General features: G+C 37.1%; 1 protein-coding gene across 1 annotated transcript in view; it reads left to right on the top strand.

Moving 5' to 3' along the window:
- RNF17 (ring finger protein 17) overlaps positions 1–21650 on the top strand; it is a 115783-nt gene that overhangs the window by 86745 nt on the left and 7388 nt on the right. Inside the window, exons 27-33 of the mRNA XM_040266846.1 lie at positions 1934–2097; positions 11704–11823; positions 13758–13838; positions 15828–15953; positions 17064–17120; positions 19096–19212; positions 20360–20528. Coding sequence (XP_040122780.1) covers positions 1934–2097; positions 11704–11823; positions 13758–13838; positions 15828–15953; positions 17064–17120; positions 19096–19212; positions 20360–20528 — 834 coding nt within the window. The remainder of the gene's footprint in view (positions 1–1933; positions 2098–11703; positions 11824–13757; positions 13839–15827; positions 15954–17063; positions 17121–19095; positions 19213–20359; positions 20529–21650) is intronic.

Below are 21650 nucleotides of genomic sequence, written 5' to 3'. Positions count from 1 at the left end.
GTAAGATCCACATGGGTAGATATTTAACCTTTCTGAACCTTATTTTCATTCACTGAGTTATTGTGAGGATTAAATGCAGTAATGCACAAAAAGTACTTTACACAATGCCCAGCACATGAAAATCATTTATTGAGACATTGGGAATGGATAAACGTTGGGCCTAAGATGAGCATGGAGGTGGTTCCCTTAAACAAGTTTGTAGACTAAGAAAAAAGAATACAAAAGTTTGAATTCATTTAGAATGAGAAAAGAAATCACAGTCAATGACTGGAGATTCAGGGCCATTTGAGATTTAGGTGGTCCCTGAAACCTCTTTAGACTTATGTGCTCACACTTCTTTCTACAACCTGATTGTGTCCAGAGCACTCAATAACTCACAGCAACTCTAGCTTTCACAGGACTTAAACTCTGTTAGCTTCATAGTAATTCCACCTATGGAGAGAGGTATGGGGGCTATGAATTTGTTGAAATTTTTTGTCTCATTTGTTAAAGTCCTGAATATTGTTTTCTAATTTGAGAACCAGACTAAATCTGCGTAATTGGCAATTCTAGAAGTGAATAGTGTTTCAGACCTCTAGCAATAGTACTTAACCCAGAAACTTTCTTGATGTTTACAAATAATCAGGTAGAACTGATTGCCAGATGCCTTCTATCCAATCCTCTGATACTGATAATGTGGGTTAGCACTATTACACCTAGTTTATAGAAGAACAGACTGAGAATTGGTTTGTTTGTTGTTGTTGTTGTTGTTGTTGTTTTGGCCACCCTGGAGTGTATGTGGGATCTTAATTCCCCAGCCAAGGATTGAACCCATGCCCCGTACATTGGAAGGGCAAAGTCTTAACCACTGGACCACCAGGGAAGCCCCTCCCCTAGACTGAGGCTTATGTTTAAGAACTCACAGCTGAAGTGGTTGAACTGTTACAGGAACTGACCCAGAGCTTACCCTTTCTGGTATAAGTTATGGGGATATATATTTATTGTGGAAATAATGAGCCAGTTAATCAGAAGTAGCAGTAATAGAATTTTAATTTTATACCTGCAGTATTACGCTGTATCTCAGCATCGAATAACATATAACTTGTGTTTCACTTAGGTGTGCTGTCAAAATGATATTAACTTAAAGCACTAGTTGTTATATATTAGGGCTAACTGGTATGTGTTTAAGAGTTTTATAGATTTTTGCACTTCCAAAATAATGCTTGTACTTATAACCAGAGATCAGAATAATAATTTACACGTTGTTAGTCAGTAGTACAGAGAAGGCAATGGCAACCCACTCCAGTACTCTTGCCTGGAAAATCCCGTGGATGGAGTAGCCTGGAAGGCTGCAGTCCATGGGGTCGCTGAGGGTCGGACACGACTGAGCGACTTCACTTTCACTTTTCACCTTCCTGCATTGGAGAAGGAAATGGCAACCCACTCCAGTGTTCTTGCCTGGAGAATCCCAGGGACGGGGGAGCCTGGTGGGCTGCCATCTATGGGGTCGCACAGAGTCGGACACGACTGAAGTGACTTAGCAGTAGCAGTTTGAAACATAGAGAAGTTACTGACTGAATTAGTATTAAAGTTCTATTATGTAGGGACTGATTTTAATTCCCTTTAATGTTATCTAAGTGGTGAAGTGGGACTTCCCTGGTGGCTCAGATAGTAAAGAATCTGCCTGCAATGTGGAAGACCCAGGTTTGATCCCTGGGTCAGGGAGATTCCCCTGGAGAAGGAACTTGGCAACCCACTCCAGTATTCTGGCCAGGAGAATCCCATGGATGGAGGAGCCTGGCAGGCTATAGTCCATGGGATCATAAAGAGTCAGACACAACTGAGGGACTAACACACACACACATGGTAAAGTAACTGAAGTTTGATGATGACTTCATTTGAGAATGGTGGGGAATTTTTCCTAAATGCTTTCTATTTTTAATAATTTCTTCAGAATTTGAACTAATAAAAATGATGGATGAAATTCAAAGTAATTTAAAATGCCTTGGTCTTTTGGAACCTTATTTCTGGAAAAAGGGAGAAGCTTGTGCAGTAAGGGGATCAGATACTATGTGGTATCGAGGCAAGGTAATGGAAGTAATTGGCAGCACTATCAGGGTGAGTCTGACATTCTTTTGTGACTATTTGAAGGCTAAATGCTATCACATTAAATGGTCTTTTAAGTGGAAAGACATGAAATTGTGATTAAAACATCTTTTATTGAGTTCATTCGTGTAGGCAAATCAGTTAAATACATTATATATTTATTTGTAATAAGGATTTCTCTTTATTTTCAAGTATATTTATTAACCTGAATAATAATAAAAAATTTCCTGATAAGAATTTTGCCACTAATATTTTAATGGTCATTAAAACTTAATTATTTATAATAGTCAGCCTTATTTGTGTACATGTTATTAAGTCAAACAACTTGTTTTCCAGTATTTTCTATATCTCCTTAGCGAATTTGTTTGTGGGACTCCTAATTTACCCTTTCGCATTAAGGGTTAATTTACCTTTCCAAAATACTAAGAATAGTACTTGAGTTTCATCCAGAATCAGAAAGAGCTGCATACAGGTGACCCTTAAACACACTGAGGATGGGGGCACCAACATATTGTGTAATCAATTTGAGTATAATTTATTCCATTCTCCCATATCCACAATTCTGTGTCGAAGATTCAACCAGCTGTTGATCGTGTATTGATAACACTGTAGTAGGTTTTTATTGGAAAAAATCCATGTGTAAATGGACCTTCATAGTTGTGTTGTTCCAAACCTGTGTTGTCCAAGAATCAACTGTACTTTGAAAAAAAGTGTATGTAAAAATATAGATGAAAATGCCTCCACTTATGTTGTACTTACCAAGTATAGCAATGAAATCAGGAGACATTTGGCCTGTAAAGATTTTGGTTTTAGGAGGGAAAAATTAAGAAGAAAAGTCTTTATACTTGCACAGGAGATTATTATCTATTTGAAGATAATACCTGATAGTACATAGCTAGGTTTCTAAGCTTTTTTTCACATGTCTGTGTTTGTTTATATTTTTTGTTTACTTCTGACTATCATAGATGTAGATTATTATTCCCATTTTACCAGTAACAAAATTTAAATTTATGTTCAGTGATGTTCCCGAAGTCAACCTGTCAGTGAGTGGTGGTACTGGAATTCATATCTAAGCCTCTGATTCCTAAATTTCTGATCTAAGTCTTGTGCTTTATGTGCTGGAATACAAACTTTACATGTTTTTAATAGAATTAAAATGGTTTCAAATTTCAGGTTAGTATTTAGGTGTTGATGCATGGATATTTACAGATGTGTGTGTTCATAAGCAGATAAGTCCATTTTCACATACATTTGAATTGTTCAGATAACCCTTTTTCTTTAATATAAAAGTAACTTAAAATTCAGTTTTCATTGTTATAATTTATGAATTTTACATATATAGAATCCAAATAAATAAGATAGTGGTGAACTGTATTTTTCTCATACTTTCTAATATCTCTGTTTTTAAAATGTATTTTAAAATATTTTGATACTATAATCTTTCAAGGTTATCCTGTGATCCACATTAAAAAATAAACATTATAACATACCCATGCACTTACCCTAATTACCTATAATGTACTCAGATATTTTTTTACTCAATTCTATTTCAGTTTTTATGTTTTTTTAAATTAGAGAATACTTTATTAGCTTCTGTAATTAAACCCATGTCGATAAGACCTTATATATTTAATACAGTACATTACCCTTGTACAAATGGAAAAAATTATATTTAATGTTTCTAGACCAATATGGCTGTTAATTTCTGTACAATGCCAACCCAACACAGTACAACTGGGATACTTTTTCCAAAGTTGACAGCACAGCCAAAGTTTCTAAAAATTCAAATTATATTTATTTATATAAAAAGACCAATAGAAGTATGTTATACATCAATAACAGCAACAGCTTTTCAAAGTTCTACAATCATCTGAACAAAATTATAGAGACATCTAGCATACTCCATTAAAAAAAAAAATAAAAAAACCCTCAGGAAACAACAAAGTTCTGTTACTGTTGTGGTACCTGGCACCATTTTTTAAAATTATGTTTCTCAGTCATTATCTGGAAAGAAAACATTCTAGAATAACATCATTAAAAACAGATTTGATAAAGCATGGTCACTTCTACATATCATAAAGCAGCTACAAGATATTTTACATTCCCAGAGGTACTAGGATAATACAGTACTGTCCTACATCTGTGATACTAGAGGATATAATTTAAAAGGCATTATTTGAGACTTGATTCTGCTTTTCCAGCAGAGGGCCCAGGTGATGGTTATGACACAGCTCTGGTACAGAAATACACCTTCTTAGATAGGATTTCCTTTCTTTAGTGGCATAGTTCTAGGTACTCACTGATCTGCATGAACATCAGCTAAAAACTGATCAAAAAAATAAAACACAACCATTGGATTCATACAAAGATGACTGAGGAGAGGCAAGCAGGATTTAACTTAAGTAGTAACCAACTCCGTCATATCTGAATGGTTAAGAGCTTCATGGAAGAAAGGAGATGCCAAGTACCACTTCAAAGCTTTGGGCCATAACCAAAACACAGCATCATTTCAAACAGAAGCAGTAGCCAAACACTGCCCATTTGGATATGTTCAAGGATATTGATGTCACTATTTCATCATCTGCTCACTCATCCAGGAAGAAGGGGAAATCAGTTACTATTTCAGGTTTTTTTTAATGCTAATTACCTTGGGCTTTCTTGAGCCCAATTAAACAGTGATACATTAATTTCAGTATGTTGGGGTAACAGAAATAACTTACTGACATCCCTTATTCTTGAAACAATTTAGAAATTGAAGTGTGAAAATGAAAGCATTTTAAAAATGGGTTGTTGAGGACTTCTCATTTCTGGTTCCACATTTAAGGAGTTTTGAAGTTGCCACACCATCCTATCAACAACTAAAAAGCTGAACAAACTGAAAAACCTCTTCGAGCCCTAAGAGATGGAGTACACTTTGAAATATGCTAGAGCATTCTGTTCTCCTTAATAAGGCCTGCACTCAGGAGAAAGTAGTTCATCAGGGCCTATTATCAGAGCCAAGTGGACATGGGGGAAAGGAAACTACCCAATTCTAGTTAACTCTAGACTTCCACACAGGAAGACCCAACTCCAGCCCACTATGTCCATCATCTACTTAAGGAGGGAAGAACAAAAGACTGAGAAACACTTGTGAAGTTCATAGTTTGACATCATATGCTCAGTGAAAGACTTAAGACCTAATTGTAAGACTGTAGAACAGTTCCCCTTCTCCCACACCTTCCTGCCATGTTACTGAAGGCCTTTTACACAGAACATGTCCAGCCATCAGGAAAAAATACTGAACAGCATGTTATTGGCATAAAAACAGATGTATAGATCAGTGGAATAGAATAGACAGCCTAAAAGTTAAACCACATATGGACAATTACTTTATGATAAAGCCAAGAATATACATTGGGGATAGGACAGTTTCTTCAATAAATGGTATTGGGAAAACTGAACAGCCACATGCAGAAGAATTAAACTTGACCATTATCTTAATATACAAAAATTAACTCAAAATAGATTATAAAGACTTGAACATAAGACCTGAAGCCAATAAAACTCTTAGAAGAAAACATAGGTGATAAGTTCCTTAAGGTCTTGGTGATAAATTTTTGGATGTGACATCAAAAGCAAAGGCAACAAAAAAATTAGCAAGTTGGGCATCAGACTAAAAAGCTTCTGCACAGCAAAGGAAACCGTCAACAAAAGGAAAAGGCAACCTACTGTATAGAAGAAAATATTTCTAAATCATATATCTGACAAAGGGTTGATATCCAAAATATATAAAGAACTCATAAAACTCAAGTCCAGAAATAAAGCCACTTAATGATCAATCCATGACAAAAGAGGCAAAAATATACAATGGAGAAAAGACAGTCTTTTCAATAAATGGTGCTGGGAAAACCGAACTGTAAAAGAATGAAATTAGAACATTCCCTAACACCATATACAAAAATAAACTCAATATGGTTTATAGACCTAAGAGTAAGACTGGATACTGTAGAACTCCTAGGAGAAAACCTAGGCCAAACACTATGGTGTAAATTGCAGCAATATTTTTTTGGATCTGTCACCTAAAACAAAGGTACTAAAAGCAAAAATAAACAAATGGAACCTAATGAAACTTAAGAACTTTTGCACAGTGAAGGAACCATTGACAAAAAGACAATGTACTGAATGGGAGAAAATACTTGCAAATGATCTGACTGATGAGGAATTAATAGCTAATGTATATAAACAACTCATAGGACTTAACTTAAAAAAAAATATTACAACATTGTAAATCTCCTATACCCCAATAAAAATGAAAACAACCTGGTTTTAGTGAATTGATAACAATCACCGTGGAAAACAGTATGGAAGACTCTCTAAAAATTAAGATCTACTATGTTGTTTAGTCACTGAGTTGTGTCCAACTCTTTTGCGACCCCCCGTGATCAGTAGCAGTAGCCCACCAGGTTCCTCTGTCCATGGGATTTTTCCAGGTAAGAATACTGGAGTGAGTTGCCATTTCCTTTTCCAGTGGATCTTCCCAACCCAGGGATTGAACCTGGGTTTCCTGCACTGCAGGTGGATTCTTGACCACTGAGCCTCCTGAGAAGCCTCTGGAACTACTATATGAGCCAGCTCTATCCAAAGAAAACAGGAATATTAATGTGAAAATATAGTATGCTCTCCTGTGTTTATTACAGCATTACTTTCAATAGCCAGGATAAGGAAGCAACCAAAGTGTCCATTGATGGATTAATGGATGAAGAAATCAATGTGTATATATAGAATGGAATGTTAGTCATAAAAAAGAAAATTTTATGATTTGTGGCAAAGTGGATGGACCTTAAGGGCATTATGCTAAGTGAAATAAGACAGAAAGACAAATACTTAAGAATCTCACTTTTATGTGGAGTCTAAAAGATGACAAAAATTGAGCTCATGGATATGGAGAATAGATTGGTGGTTGTCAGTGGCAGGATGGGCAAAATGAGTGAAGTGGGTTAAAAAGTACAAACTTGTAACTATGAAGTATTTCATGGAGGTGTAATGTATAGTATGGTGACTGTAACTAATAATCATGTACATGTGAGAATTGCTAAAAGAGTAGATCTTAAAAGTTCTCATCACAGGAATAAAAATGTTTTGTAACTATGTGTGGTGATAGATGTTAACTAGACTTACTGTTATTATCATTTTCAATATATGCAAATGTCAAATCATTACATTGTATACCTGAAACTAATGTTATAGGTCATGTCTAAATTTTAAAATATTAGGCATACTAAAAGGCAGAATAACATAATTTGGAGAGACAAGGAAAGTATCAGAACCAGACATGACAGGGATGTTAGAATTATCAGAACAGGAACTTAAAAAAAAAAAAACAGGCATGTTTAAGATGCTAAGGAGTAAGTAGACAACATGCAAGAACAGATAGCTAGAAATACTACCTCTAAAAAGTAGAATAAAAACTGAAAAAAAAAAAGAACCAAATACCTAAGAACTGTGGGACAATTGCAAGCATGTAACATGCGGATTAATGGAAATACCAGAAAGTGAAGAGAGAAAATAATACTTGAAAACTTATGACTGAGAATTTCTGCAAATGCTTGTTTAGACACCAAACCACAGATCCTGGAGCTCCGAGAACACCAAGCGGAATAAATGCACAACAAAAGATCTGTCACTTCAAATGACAGAAAGTCAAAATTAGAGAAAAACCCTGAAGGAAACCAGAGGAAAAAATTACTTCACCTATAGAAGAACAAAAATAAGATTTTTGTCCAGCTTCTCCTCAGAAACACGTGACAGTGGATTGAAACATAAAAAATTTAAAACATTTAAAATCTTGAGAGGGAGGGAAAAAATCAGCTTAGAATTATGTACCCTGCAATATTACAACACTCAATTGTGAATGTGTCTGGTGGTGAAAGTCCAATCCTGTAGAGAACACTATTGCACTGGAACCTGGAATGTTAGGTCCATGAGTCAAGGTTAATTGGATGTGGTCAAGCAGGAAATTGCAAGAGTGAAAACCAACATATTAGGAATCTGTGAACTAAAATGGATGAGAATGAGCAAATTTAATTCAGATGACCATTATATCCAAAACTGTGGGCAAGAATCCCTTCATAGTCAACAAAAGAATCTGAAATGCAGTACTTGGGTGCAGTCTCAAAAGTGACAGAATGATCTCGATTTTATTTCTAAGGCAAACCATTCAAAATCGCAGTAATCCAAGTCTACACCCCCACCACTGATGCCAAAGAAGCTAAAGTTGAACTTTTATGGAGAGCTACAAGACCTTCTAGAACTAACACCAAAAATAGATGTCCTTTCCATCATAGGGGATTGGAATGCAAAAGCAGGAAGTAAAGAGATACCTGAAGTAATAAGCAAGTTTGGCTTTGGAGAACAATAAAGCAGGGCAAAGGCCAAGAGTTTTGTCAAACTCTTAGCATGTTTTGTCAGAACAGGTTGGTCATAGCAAACACCCTTTTCCAACGATACAGGAGCACATGCCCATCACAAGATGGTCAATAATGAAATCAGATTGATTTTATTCTTTGCAGCCAAAGATGGAGAAGCTCTATACAGTCAGCAAAAACAGGACCTGGAGTTGACTATGGCTCAGATCATGAACTCCTTATTGCAAAATTCAGGTTTAAATTCAAGAAAGGAGGGAAAACCACTAGGCCATTCGGGTATGAGCTAAATCAAATCCCTTATGATTACACAGTGAAGGTGAATAGATTCAAGGGCTTAGATCTGGTAGACAAAGTGCCTGAAGAACTATGAATGGAGGTTTCTAACATTGTACAGGAGGCAGTGACCAAAACCATCCCAAAGAGAAAATAATGCAAGAAGGCAAAATGGTTGTCTGAGGAGGTCTTACAAATAGCTAAGAGAAGTGAAAGGCAAAGGATAAAGGGAAAGGTAAACCCAACTGAATGCAGAGTTCCAAAGATCAGCAAGGAGAGATATAAGAAAGCCTTAAGTGAACAATGCAGAGAAATAGAGGAAAACAATAGAATGAGAAAGAGTAGAAATCGCTTCAAGAAAATTAAAGATACCATGCAAGGATGGACACAGTAAAGAAGATCTAATAGAAGAGATTCTTAAGAGATTAAGAAGAGGTGGCAGGAACACACAGAACTGTATAAAAATGGTCTTAATGACCTAGATAACTGTGATGGTGTGGTCACTCACCTAGAGCCATACATCCTGAAGTGTGAAGCCAAGTGGGCCTTAGGAAGCATTACTACAAGCAAAACTAGTGGAAGTGATGGAATTCCAGCTGAGCTATTTCAAATCCTAAAAGATGCTGCTGCTAAAGTGCTGCATTCAGTATGTCAGCAAATTTGGAAAACTCAGCAGTGGCCACAGGACTGGAAAAGGTCAGTTTTCATTCCATTCCCAAAGAAGGGCAATGCCAGAGAACCATCAGACTACTGTACTACTACGCTTATTTCACATGGTTAACAAGGTTATGCTGAAAATCCTTCAAACTAGGCTTCAGCAGTATGTGAACGGAGAACTTTCAGATGTGCAAGCTGGGTTTAGAAAAGGCAGAGAAAACAGAGATCAAATTGCCAACATTCATTGGATCATGGATAAAGTAAGGGAATTCCAGAAAAACATCTGCTTCATTGACTATACTAAAGCCTTTGACTGTGTGAAAGTCACTCAGTCATGTCCAACTCTTTATGACCCCATGGACTATATAGTCCATGGAATTCTCAAGTCCAGAATACTGAAGTGGATAGCCATTCTCTTCTCCAGGGGATCTTCCCAACCCAGGGATGGAACCCAGGTCTCCCGCATTGCAGGTAGGTTCTTTACAAGCTGGGTCACAGGGAAGCCGATTTGACTGTGTGGATCGCAACAAACTGGAAAATTCTTAAAGAGGTGCGAATACCAGACCACCTTAACCTGTCTCCTGAGAAACTCTATGCAGGTCAAGAAGCAACTGTTAGAACCAGACGTGGAACAACAGACTGGTTCAAAATTGGGAAAGGAGTACAACAAGGCTGTATTTTGTCACCTTTCTAACTTTACTTACATGTAGAATACATCATGCAAAATGCCAGACTGAATGAATCACAAGCTAGAATCAAGATTGCCGGAAGAAATATCTGTAGCCTCAGATATGCAGATGATACCATTGCTAAAGAGCCTCTTGATTGAGGGTAAAAGGAGGGTGAAAGGGCTGGCACAAAACTCAACATTCAAAAAACTAAGATCATGGCATCTGGTCCCATCACTTCATAGCAAATAGATGAGGAAAAAGTGGAAACAGTAACAGATTTCATTTTCTTGGGCTCCAAAATCACTGCAGATGGTGAGTGCAGCCATGAAATTGAAAGACGCTTGCTTCTTAGAAGAAAAGCTATAACAAACCTAGACAGCCTATTAAAAAGCAGAGACATCACTTTGTTGGTAATATAGTCAAAGCTATGGTTTTTCCAGTAGTCATGTACAGATGTGAGAGTTGGATCATAAAGAATGCTGAGTGCCGAAGAATTGATGTTTTCAAACTATGGTGCTGGCGAAGACTTGAGACCCTTGGACAGCAAGGAGATCAAACCCGTCAATCTTAAAGGATATCAGTCCTGAATATTCATTGGAAAAGACTGATGCTGAAGCTGAAGCTCCAATACTTTGGCCACTGATCCAACGAGCTGACTCATTTGAAAGACTCTGATGCTGGTGGCAACAGAGGATGAGATGGTTGGAGGGTATCACTGACTCAATAGACATGAGTTTGAGCAAACTCAGGGAGATAGTGAAGGACAGGGAATCCTGGCGTGCTGAAGTTCATGGGGTCGCCAACAGTTGGACTCGGCTTAGCAACTGAACAACGAGGACTGAATAGGTGGAGCATAGAGGATTTTTAGAGCAATGAAATACCCTGTGTTTTCGCAATGTCAGTCCCATAAGGTGTATACCACTAAATGAACCCTGATGTAACCTCAGTGGACCATTGATTATGATGTATCCATATAGGTTCATGATTATAACAAATTACCATTGTTGTATAGGATGTCACAGTGAGAGGTGGGATGGGAGGTGAGGGGCTATGTGGGAAATCTCTGTACCTTTTCTCTAAATTTTGTTGTGAACCCAAAATTCTTTTAAAAATGAAGGCTTTAGAAAGTTACTTTACAAAAAAGTTTGAGGATCACTGAATGATTTAAAAACAAGTTTCTTTCTCATAGAACTTCTCAGAACCTTTGTTGTGCATGTGATTCTCCAAGAAGGGAACAATACATGCAGTTTCTCAAACTGAAGCTGTCTGAGGAAAACTGAGAATTTGACAAATACTCTTTCATTAAGTGGAAATCAGGATTTCTAAAATAATTGGAAAAACAAAAGAAAAGATTTAAACATCCTCCAAAAAATTGGTTATTCTCAAGAAAAAATGTTCATGTGTAAGAAAACCTTTTGACAATGAGGTTTGATAACACTCTGGGATGAGGAAATAATGATGTTACTTTTTTGTCTGAAGATTTTTTAAAATCTAGATTTATCTTTCTTTCTGGAATATTTTCTTTTTAATAAAGAAATAACAGAAGGAGTCCCTTCTGTCCCCTAATTTTTAGTAGTAAATTTTAATTACAAGTTTTATTTTTTCTACATTAGGTACAATATTTAGATCATGGATTCACTGAGAAGATTCCACAGTGTCATCTTTATCCTATTTTACTGTATCCTGATACACCCCAATTTTGTATTCCTTGTCAGCTCTATAACACCGTACCTGTGAGTAAACAGTGATTTGTAGGGTGGTTAATTTTAAGTACTGCCTTTTTATTAATAATAAATTTTAGAAATTGGAATGTGAAATGAAATGAAATTATTTCAGTAAATAATAAAATACTTAGAAATAAGCTTACTAAGACAACTAGAGGGTGTTTATGAAGAAAACTACAGGATTATACTAAAGGGTATAAAAACATTAAGTAAATTTAAGAGATGCAGTTTCTTCATAGATGAGAATTTTATTTGAGATTATTGATTTTTAGTTATTGTTTCAAGAAATTGGAAGCTGGAGCAGAGAAAGGAATAGCATATTATCTCTTGCTACATAACAAATTAAGCTTAAAATTTAGTGATCTGAATCAACAATAAGCTTTTTAAAAAATTTTTACAGTTTTTATGGTTCAGGCATTGGGAGCAGCTTAGCTGAGTGGTTTTAGCTTAGCATCCCTGGTTACACAGCAGCAAAGATGTACACCAGCAATGCAGATCCAAAGAACTGACAGATAAGGATCTGCTTCCAGATGTTCACTCACAGGGCACTGGCACTAAGCTAGGACTTCTCATGGGCTTTTGGTAGGAAGCCCCTGTTCTGGCTATGTGAACCTCAACATAAAAGGTAACAGTTGCTTCCCTGCTGGCTCAGAAGTAAAGAATCTGCCTGCAGTGCGAGAGACCTGGATTCAGTCCCTGGAGGGGAATGGTTACCCGCTCCAGTATTCTTGCTTGGAGAATTCCATGGACCGAGGAGCCTGGTGGGCTGCAGTCTGTGGGATCGCAAAGAGTTGGACACAACTAAGCGACTAACACTCTGACTCTCATTGTAGTCATTATACAAACATTGCATTGACGTGTTGGTCTTTTTTTTTTTAAGTTTTATGATTTTCTTTTTTTTTTAGGGCTTCCCTGTAGTTCAAACAGTAAAGAATCTGCCTGCAATGCAGGAGACCCAGGTTCATTCCCTGTGTTGGGAAGATCCTCTGGAGAAGGAAATGGCAATCCACTCCAGTATTCTTGCCTGGAGAATCCCATGGACAGAGGAGCCTGGTGGACTACAGTCCGTGGGATCACAAAGAGCTGGACATGACTGAGCAACCAGCGCCATCACTAAACATGCTTTTTTGGGGGGTGTAGGTTTATATTTTTAAATCATAAAATGCTTTAAGAGAATAATATTTGAGGAGGCTGATACAAATTATTAGTTCCTTTTTTAATTAATTATTTTAATTGGAGGCTAATTACTTTACAATATTGTAGTGGTTTTTGCCAAACATCGACATGAATCAGCCATGGGTGCATGTGTTCCCCATCCAGAAACCCCCTCCCACCTCCCTCCCCATCCCATCCCCCAGGGTCATCCCAGTGTACCAGCCCTGAGCACCCTGACTCATGCATCAAACCTGCACCGGTGATCCACTTCACATATGATAGTATACACATTTCAACACTACCCTTTCAAATCATGCCACCCTCACCTTCTCCCACAGAGTCCAAAAGACTGTTCTTCATATTTGTGTCTCTACTGCTGTCTTGCATATAGGGTCATTGTTACCATCTTTCTAATTTCCATATATATGCGCCAGTATACTGTATTGGTGTTTTTCTTTCTGACTTACTTCACTCTGTATAATAGGCTCCAGTTTCATCCACCTCATTAGAACTGATTCAAATGCATTCTTTTTAATGGCCGAATAATATTCCATTGTATGTATGTACCACACCTTTCTTATCCATTTGTCTGCCGGTGGACATCTAGGTTGCTTCCAAATTAATTAGTTTCTTAAGATATTTTTTTATTATATACCCATGATTCTCTCTGCAAACTGCCTGTATTTTGTCCTCCTCTAGTGTTATCTGTTTATGGCTACTTTTGTGTATCTTCGTTTACTTTCTGCTCTTATCTTGTGAAAGAACCTGAGTTTATTAATCTCAAATAGGTTGGGAATGTCTGGCAACCAGATGCAGTAGAACTCCTTCAGGAGCTGCTTTCAAAGAGAGAAGTGGAAATTCACATTATGGTAATTTGTATTTAAAGTATGTATCATTGATTTAGTTTATCTGTCATAAAGTGTTACAGGTAACATAATTTGTGAGGTTTTTTAAATGAAGAACTATGTTCCTATGTGATTGTAAACTACTCATTAATATAAAAGAAGTTACCACTTTGGTTCTTAGGCTCGTTTTAAATAAAGCTAATTTTGAGAAAGTTCCTGAGAACTTCACAGAAGCAAGAAAGTCAGTAATTTGGAAGATCCCTTATTAACAACTTTGACATGGGAGGAAATGGAGCTCATGATAGTTTTCAGGATGGGGCTGTGTGTGTAGCACTATGTTAGGTGCAGGTAATTCTCTTCATCAAAGGCCTTGTCTACTGAGTGAAACAGTGAGACACAAGACAAAAACCTGAAGACTTTACACCACAAAGAACTTGCTGGGAACTGGTGACTGGTAAAAACAGTGAAGTGTAACAGGAATGTAGGAATAGGAAGGTCAGTGAAGTTCTCCTGACCAAGGAAATGCAGTGTTCAGGTAGGCACAGGGACAGAAATGGACATGTCTTGAGGAGATGTGTTTGCTAGAACAGTGGAAGTTTTTGTGAGGAACAGTGGTGGAAATAGCGTGTAGGAGAAGCAGACATCAGTCAGGAAGCCCATTGGAGGTTCCTGAGCAGTGAGGTAAAGACAAGATTAACGGGGATCTTGTTTGAGGATTCCAGTAGGAAGATATAAAACCGTAAGGAAGTATTTCTCTACAAAAGGTGTGATGATAGGCTGACAAAGATCTTAAAAGAACAACAGACACAAATAAGATGGTGGAGAAGCCTGTACGGTTGTTCACAGCCTGTGTGGGCTATCATGGAGGTCCCTCAGAGATGGTACTGTTGAGTTTATGCAGGTGGCTTACTTTGCTGCTTGGCTTAGCCTTGGAGAACAGCATGGAGTGTACCAAAGGCCCTCAATTTCTCAGAAACCATGCTGGTGCTGCCCCCATCCCTGCCACCATAACTGACCTCCCCCAGAAGTGCCACTCTGCTTGACGACTGATGGCAGTGACCGGGTGCTTCTTAGCTGCTGGACACTGTCTTTGGCCTGCAGATGCAGCAAGAGTCAGAGTCCAGTCTTCGTTGAGCTTCCATTTTAGTGATGGGAAACAAACAAAATATATACACACATACAAACACATATAGGGAGGGGCAGGCAGGGGAGGGATGACATTTTAATACAGTGGTCAGGGAAGACATCCCTAAAAGATAAAACTTGATTAAAACTCTTAAATGGTGAGAAGAGACACCGTGTGGATAGCAGAACAGTGCAGAGAGCTCTAGGCCAAAGATGCCTGAAGCATTCATGGAGCAGGAGCAGACTGGGAAGGAGCTGGAGTGGGAGAGCTGCAGTGGTTGTGATCCGACCCCATGTTGTGCTGTTTTCATTCTGAATGGTGGAAACTGGACAGAGGAGAGAGAGGTATAAGCAGGAGATCTGCTGGGAGATCAGTACACCAACTCAGCAGAGACCTGAGTTTGGACCAAGTTGGTATCAAGTGAGGGATGGTCAGCTCATCACTCAGGTACATGATACCTGTAAATGGACCCACAAGTTTTAAAACCATTATATGACTCCTGGACTTGTTAATTTCTTCTGATTCCTGCCATTTGGGGATTTTTAACTAAATTTCATTGATTTACCCCTGAGCATACTTTTTCTTTCTCCTTCTACTTACTATAAATTATTAGTATCATCTAAAGATGATGTATAATATATTATTTTCTGATAACTAGAAAACTCTCTACTTACAGGCATGTAAATGTATTTTATAACAACCAAAGTAGTAGAATTATTGCTTCATTATCTGCCAAAATACCAGGAAGGAAATTTTACAGAATGAGTCACTAGTCAAACAAGTAATACTGTGATTGTCAGAAGTCCAATTCCATTTTTCCTGAATATAAAGTTTTAATCTTCAGACTATTTTTAATAGTAATGATCTCCTTTATTGAACTTAAATAGGAACTACCAAAAAATCCATGGGGGAAATTACCTATTCATCTCTATTTTGATGGAATGTCACTTTCTTACTTTTTGGCACACCATAAATATTGTACTTTTGAACAATCTGAGGAAATACTGAAGGAAGTAAGTAAAGTATGTTTCTGTAAAAATCTATACTATAAAATATGGTTAAAATTTTTCATATTTTGTCTCATGCCTCAAGTCTTCCATAGAGTCCTACATGTCCGATTTGTTAGGAGAGCCTAGAGGATTTGTAATTCTTTATTGAGAAAGCTTTATAAATGTCCTTAAAAAAAACTTTTCAATTGCACTAAAATTCACTTAATATTTCTGTATCTTCAAACCTAATAAGCAGCTCATGTTCTCTGGCATTGTTTAAATGCAGATGTGAATGATAAAATCATAATGAAATTTGCTGCCAGAAATTGACTCCCAAGATAAAATGTTTTTTCCTCATATTTGATATTATAACATTTCCCTCATTTTGCCTACTTGTAGGAACTCAGAGCCAGATTTTAAGCTTAGCTTCAGTAAACAGCCTAGTCGAGTTGCTTGGTGCCTCTGTGTTTAATATCTTTAAAAAAAATTAGCCTGTTAAATAGTTTCATATTGCAGGCTGCCACAAGTATTTTATCGAAATAGGGTACACACCATAAATAATAGCATGAACATTTTATATAGCAAGATATTGTTAGACTTACAATTCACTTATTAGGTTTTCGAATATTCATTTTATCTGTAGTACACAACCAGACAGTGGGTGGTCAGTGCAGTGAAGGAAATTACTTTTTTCTCTCAAATGGAAAACTATTACATAACTTTGTACACATAATCCTCACAGCCAGCTATTTCTGTTGAGCAAAGAAGTGTATGGTTTGTGTGTGTGTGTGCCCCTGTGTGTTTGTGTAAAAGTGTTTCATCTGTTAAACGGGTTTTATAAAGATCATTTAGTCTTTGCCAGATGTATGTACTCTTCACTGTGGGCATTTAAAATGAAAGGTAAGAGCTCCCACTCTTATAAACTAATTACAGTTGTTGACATGCTTCTGGCATAATTTGAGGATTCTTCTTGTTGCAATATTAAATTACTCAGAACACTAAATTTTCCCATAGTTAAGCGAAAATGAATGCCAACAAGAACATGCACACAGTTTTTGTGGGATGAAATATGAAAGTGTCTTAAAACAATATTATATAAATAAAGTTTTCATCGATAATACTATATTATTTCAGAATCCAACAGATTACAATAAAAAGTATGAGGAGGAGAGATGGGAAATAAGGTTTGAGGTAAGTTTCAAGTAAATATTTTGAAATTTTGGATACTTCATCAATACAAAGAATCTCGTTCAAGATAGGAAGTAAGCATGTTCTTCTATAACAGCTTTATTGAGATAATTTCTATACCGTAAAATTTAACTTTTTAAAGTGTACAAGTCAATGGTTTTTTAACATTCACAGAGTTGTGTGGTCATTATAGCTACCTAATTCCACAACATTTCATCTCAAAAACAAGCTCCATACCAGCAGCAATCACTTCCTACCTCCCTCCACACCCACCGTTTCCTGGAAACTCTCTGTGGGTTTGCCTGTCCTGGACATTTCATAGAAAGTGAATTATATAGTACATAGTCCTTTGTTACTGGCTTCTTTCATTGACCATGATGTTTGCAAGGTTGAATCATATTGTATGTGTCCTTTTTATTGTTGAATAATATTCCTTTATATGGATACACCACATTTTGTTTATCCATTCATCAGTTGATGAACATTTGGATTGTTTTTACCTTTACAGATAGTAAATAAAGCTACTATGAACGTTTGTGTACAAATTTTTAAGTGAATGTTGGTTTTTACTCCTCTTGAGTATAGACCTAGAAGTGGAATTACTAAGTCATGAGAATTACACAGTCATATGACTGTTTACCATTTTAAGAAACTATGAAACTTATCCAAATGACTACAGTAATTTACTTTGGTACTGGTATTGTACAAGGGTTCCATTTTCTCCATATCCTCACCAACACTTGTTATCTTGACTTGTTTCCTAGCCATCTTAGGATAGGTATGAAGATACAAGTCCCTTATCAGACATGATTTGCAAATATTTCTCTCACTCTGTGAGTTATCTTTTCACTTTCTTGATATCCATTGAAGCGCCAAAGTTTTAAATATTGGTGAAGTCCAGTTTGTCCGTTTTTATCTTATTTTTTGTCACTTGTGCTTTTTGCTGTGCAGAAAGTGTTTTGATAAGTAAAATTTTATGATTTATAAGTAGAATTTAATTCCTATAAGGACTTCCCTGGTGGTCCACTGGCTAAGACTCTGCACTCCCAAATGCAGGGGCGCTGGGTCAATCCCTGGTCAGGAAACCTAGACCCCCACATGCTGCATCTAGACCCGGCCCAGCCAAATAAAAAAACTTACAAAAATAATTTCTATAATTACAAAAATAACATATGCTTGTTGTAAAGTGTTTTGTAATAAATCAGTAAAATTTTAACAGTGGATAGTCACTTTTTGCTGAAATCAGCTAAGTGGTTCAAGTATGTTTGTTTTGCCACCAGTTTGGAATTGTTAATACAATAAGTGAGTCTACAAATTTGAATGTGATTATTTTACTATTTATACCGAGTACCATATTCAGGATTTTTATAAGTTAATAAAAGTCACCTATATTTTTATATATATTTGCTTTTAACAACTGCTGACTGCCCTGATCCTCTTTGGAATCATATAATTTTTAATTATTCTTTATCCTTTGATAGAGCTTAAGGGAGAGCACACTTTTCTGATGATTTTTAACTTAAATCTTCTTTTGGCATTTCATATATTATTTTAGTTTTTATTATAAAATACATACTCTAAAAATGAATGCAATACTACAGAAATGTGAAAAGGAAAGAAGTTGCCCCCATTCTACACCTCAAACACCCCAGTCCCACTGAGCAGTGTCAGTTTGTTAACCATTCTTTTAAAATGTTATGTGTATGTATAAATATTATAATAATATGTAAAAAAAAATTCCTGTGGTGGGGGAGGGAGGTTGTTAACATCTTTTTTTTTTTTTAGGCAGGAGACAAAAGCATTCTAAAGATCTTTCGATTGCTTACCACATTTTGGTCCTCCTACAATAAAATTGTTTTGTGATAGTCTCACCTAGCTTTTTGTTAAGAAAGTAAACTGGCATTGTAATGAACTTTAATAATGTAGTGGCTTTCTGTAATAGTCATTCTGAAATTTGAATTTATTTGTGCTGTTTTAGGATTTGCTTGTGCCTGAAACAGAGACTCCTATTTTACCACCATATTTGTCTTCATCTCTGCCTCCCCCTAAGGAACTCTATGCTGTTCAAGTAAAGCACGTTGTCTCACCCAGTGAAGTATGTAATTTCAGTAACACTGTTGGTTATGGTCTTAACTCTAGGATGAATTCTTCACATTTCTATCTTCCTGACTTTATTAACAATTGCTGACCTCTAGTTTACCTACCCTATAGTTTCTTCTTCAAACATCTGTTTATACTTAGTAAGGCAACTGTTTCTTAATCACTTTTGGGTTTTCCCAGTAACGTATAGCTCTTTAAATCAAATATTTAGGTTTTTAAGTTTGAATTTACTGCCACTGAAGAAATCTCAGACATCTCATTCCCCTGTCCTCTTCCTAAATTGAACTTAATTAAGTACTCTTTACCCTGTTCTGTTTTTTCATACTATTTATCACCTAACACACCACCACTTTCTTTACTATGTCTGTTTACATCTCCCTACTAGAATGTAATTCTATGAAGATAGGGATTTTTGTGTTTGGGGCACTAGTATGTCCCTGGAATACCTAGAATACTGCCTGATACATAGTAGGCACTCAATAAATACTGACTGAGTGATAAGTACACTAAAGAAAATTCAATTATATATACTTAACTAACAAGAGAAAAAGAAATGCAGATTAAGTGGCAGAGCAGTCCTTCAGCTGTTTTTACACAGTTAACTATTCCTTCACAAGCGACGAGAATTTGCTCCGTAATTTCATCAGAGAACATAGTAGTGTAACCTATTGTTGGTTTTTATAATGATTTTTAACTAGTTATTATTGTTGCAGGACAAATTACCCCAAATTTAGCAGGTTAAAACAACACACTTGAAAGTCAGGAATCCAGGGTCTCAAGGTTGCAGTCAAGGTGTGGGAAGAGGGGCGTGCTACTGCAGGATCCAATTCCAGAGCTTGGTGCTGGGCTCCTGCTCTGTGGGCCTCTCCTGGGCTTGCTAACATGCATGTGCGTGCCCCCTGGTGGACCAAGCACCACCAAGGCAGAGGCTACATCTTTTACAGTCTGAGCTCAGTAGTCACATACCATTATGCTATGGCATTTTTCAGCCACAGAGAACAAGTCTGGTTTGATATGAGGACTTAACTCTATAAGGACCATGGGGCCATTATTGGAGGCTTTCCTGCAGTACTTTTGCCCATATCATGAATCCTGAAAGTTACAGAATTTGAATGTTTTTCCCTTCCCTCCCCCCAAATCAGGTATATATTTGTCTTGAATCTGTCGAAAGTTGTAGTTTGTTTAACCAGCACAGTGACACAGAAGACAGTGGAGTCGGCTGGGAATCTGAGTCAGAGAGCCTAGAGGAGGCACTGCGGAGGTTCAATAAGAATATGGAGACATTCCCTCCTCTGACAGACTTCAGAACAGGTACTAGTCTTTCAGGAAAGTGGGATTCCTAATGAAGTCATTGTTTTGTTTCAGTGCTGATGAGATTGAGTTGTTTCTAAGGTTAACTGGTATTTTTATTGCCCTTACTTTATACGCTTGGCCTCATGCCTTAGGGCACTTTGATTTTCCAAAGCTCAGGCCGCCTGTGGACACTTGACTGCATGAAGATGGCTTTTCTGAGCTTGAGGTTTTACCAGTAGCTCAAAATTGTGAGTTGTTATTCAGACCTAAATGGCACTTAATTTCATTACAAGCCACCTAAATAGAGAATTTTGGCGTGAGGGCAGGGGAATTCACATTGTGTCCTGTCCTGTCAGGATGGACGAAATTGTGCTTTTCCCCTTTCTAATATATATTACCATCCTTTATTAAATACATGGGATTCTCCTCGGAAAATGCATTTCGTTACCTGTGTTGACAGTTCCTGAAATACTGAGCAGTGTCTGTACATTTTATCCATGTCATGTATAGAGGTGCGTTCATCCTTGTAGTTTGTACTTATCAGAGGATACTTTAGCAAAGGAAAGCTAGAGCCTAATGTCTTATCTGCTACTTAATAAGATTTTAATCACTTATGACCCATGTTTGGCTGATAACACTTGCCCTTTTCCCTGCCTGGAAAGTTCTGGAATGTGTATAGCAAGACCTCTGCTCTACTTTCCCCTACCGCAGGTCTTCTTCCCTGGTGCTCTTCCTCCCGCACCCCCCCCAACTTCCCTCCCCTGCCCTGCCCTTCTCCACCACCTCCTCTCCCTTGCCTCCAGGAAGGGGCACTGTGAGCAGGAATACTTTGTACTGCAGTGTCCCTAGCTTTTGAGGAAGGCAACTTGCATGAGTAGGTGCTCATAAATATTTGTTGAATGAGTGAAAAAATAAGCTCATTATCATATTTTCTTTTAGTAAACTAATTTATAGTCTAGAAGAAACAATTCCTTCCTCATGTTCTTCTCTCAAGGGAAGTTACACACTCTGTGCATGATACGGTAATTCACGGAGCTATCTATACATATATTGTTTGTGCATTTTTCTATAGTTATTGTGGAATTAAAGTTAAGTATGTATATGTGAAAGTTGATTCATAAGCAAGTACATATTAAATAC

This window comes from Oryx dammah, unplaced genomic scaffold (assembly GCF_014754425.2).
Source record: "Oryx dammah isolate SB20612 unplaced genomic scaffold, SCBI_Odam_1.1 HiC_scaffold_24, whole genome shotgun sequence".
In the NCBI taxonomy this organism is placed as follows: domain Eukaryota; kingdom Metazoa; phylum Chordata; class Mammalia; order Artiodactyla; family Bovidae; genus Oryx; species Oryx dammah.
Note: the sequence above shows the minus strand (reverse complement) of the source record. Positions and strands in the feature narration are given on the sequence as shown.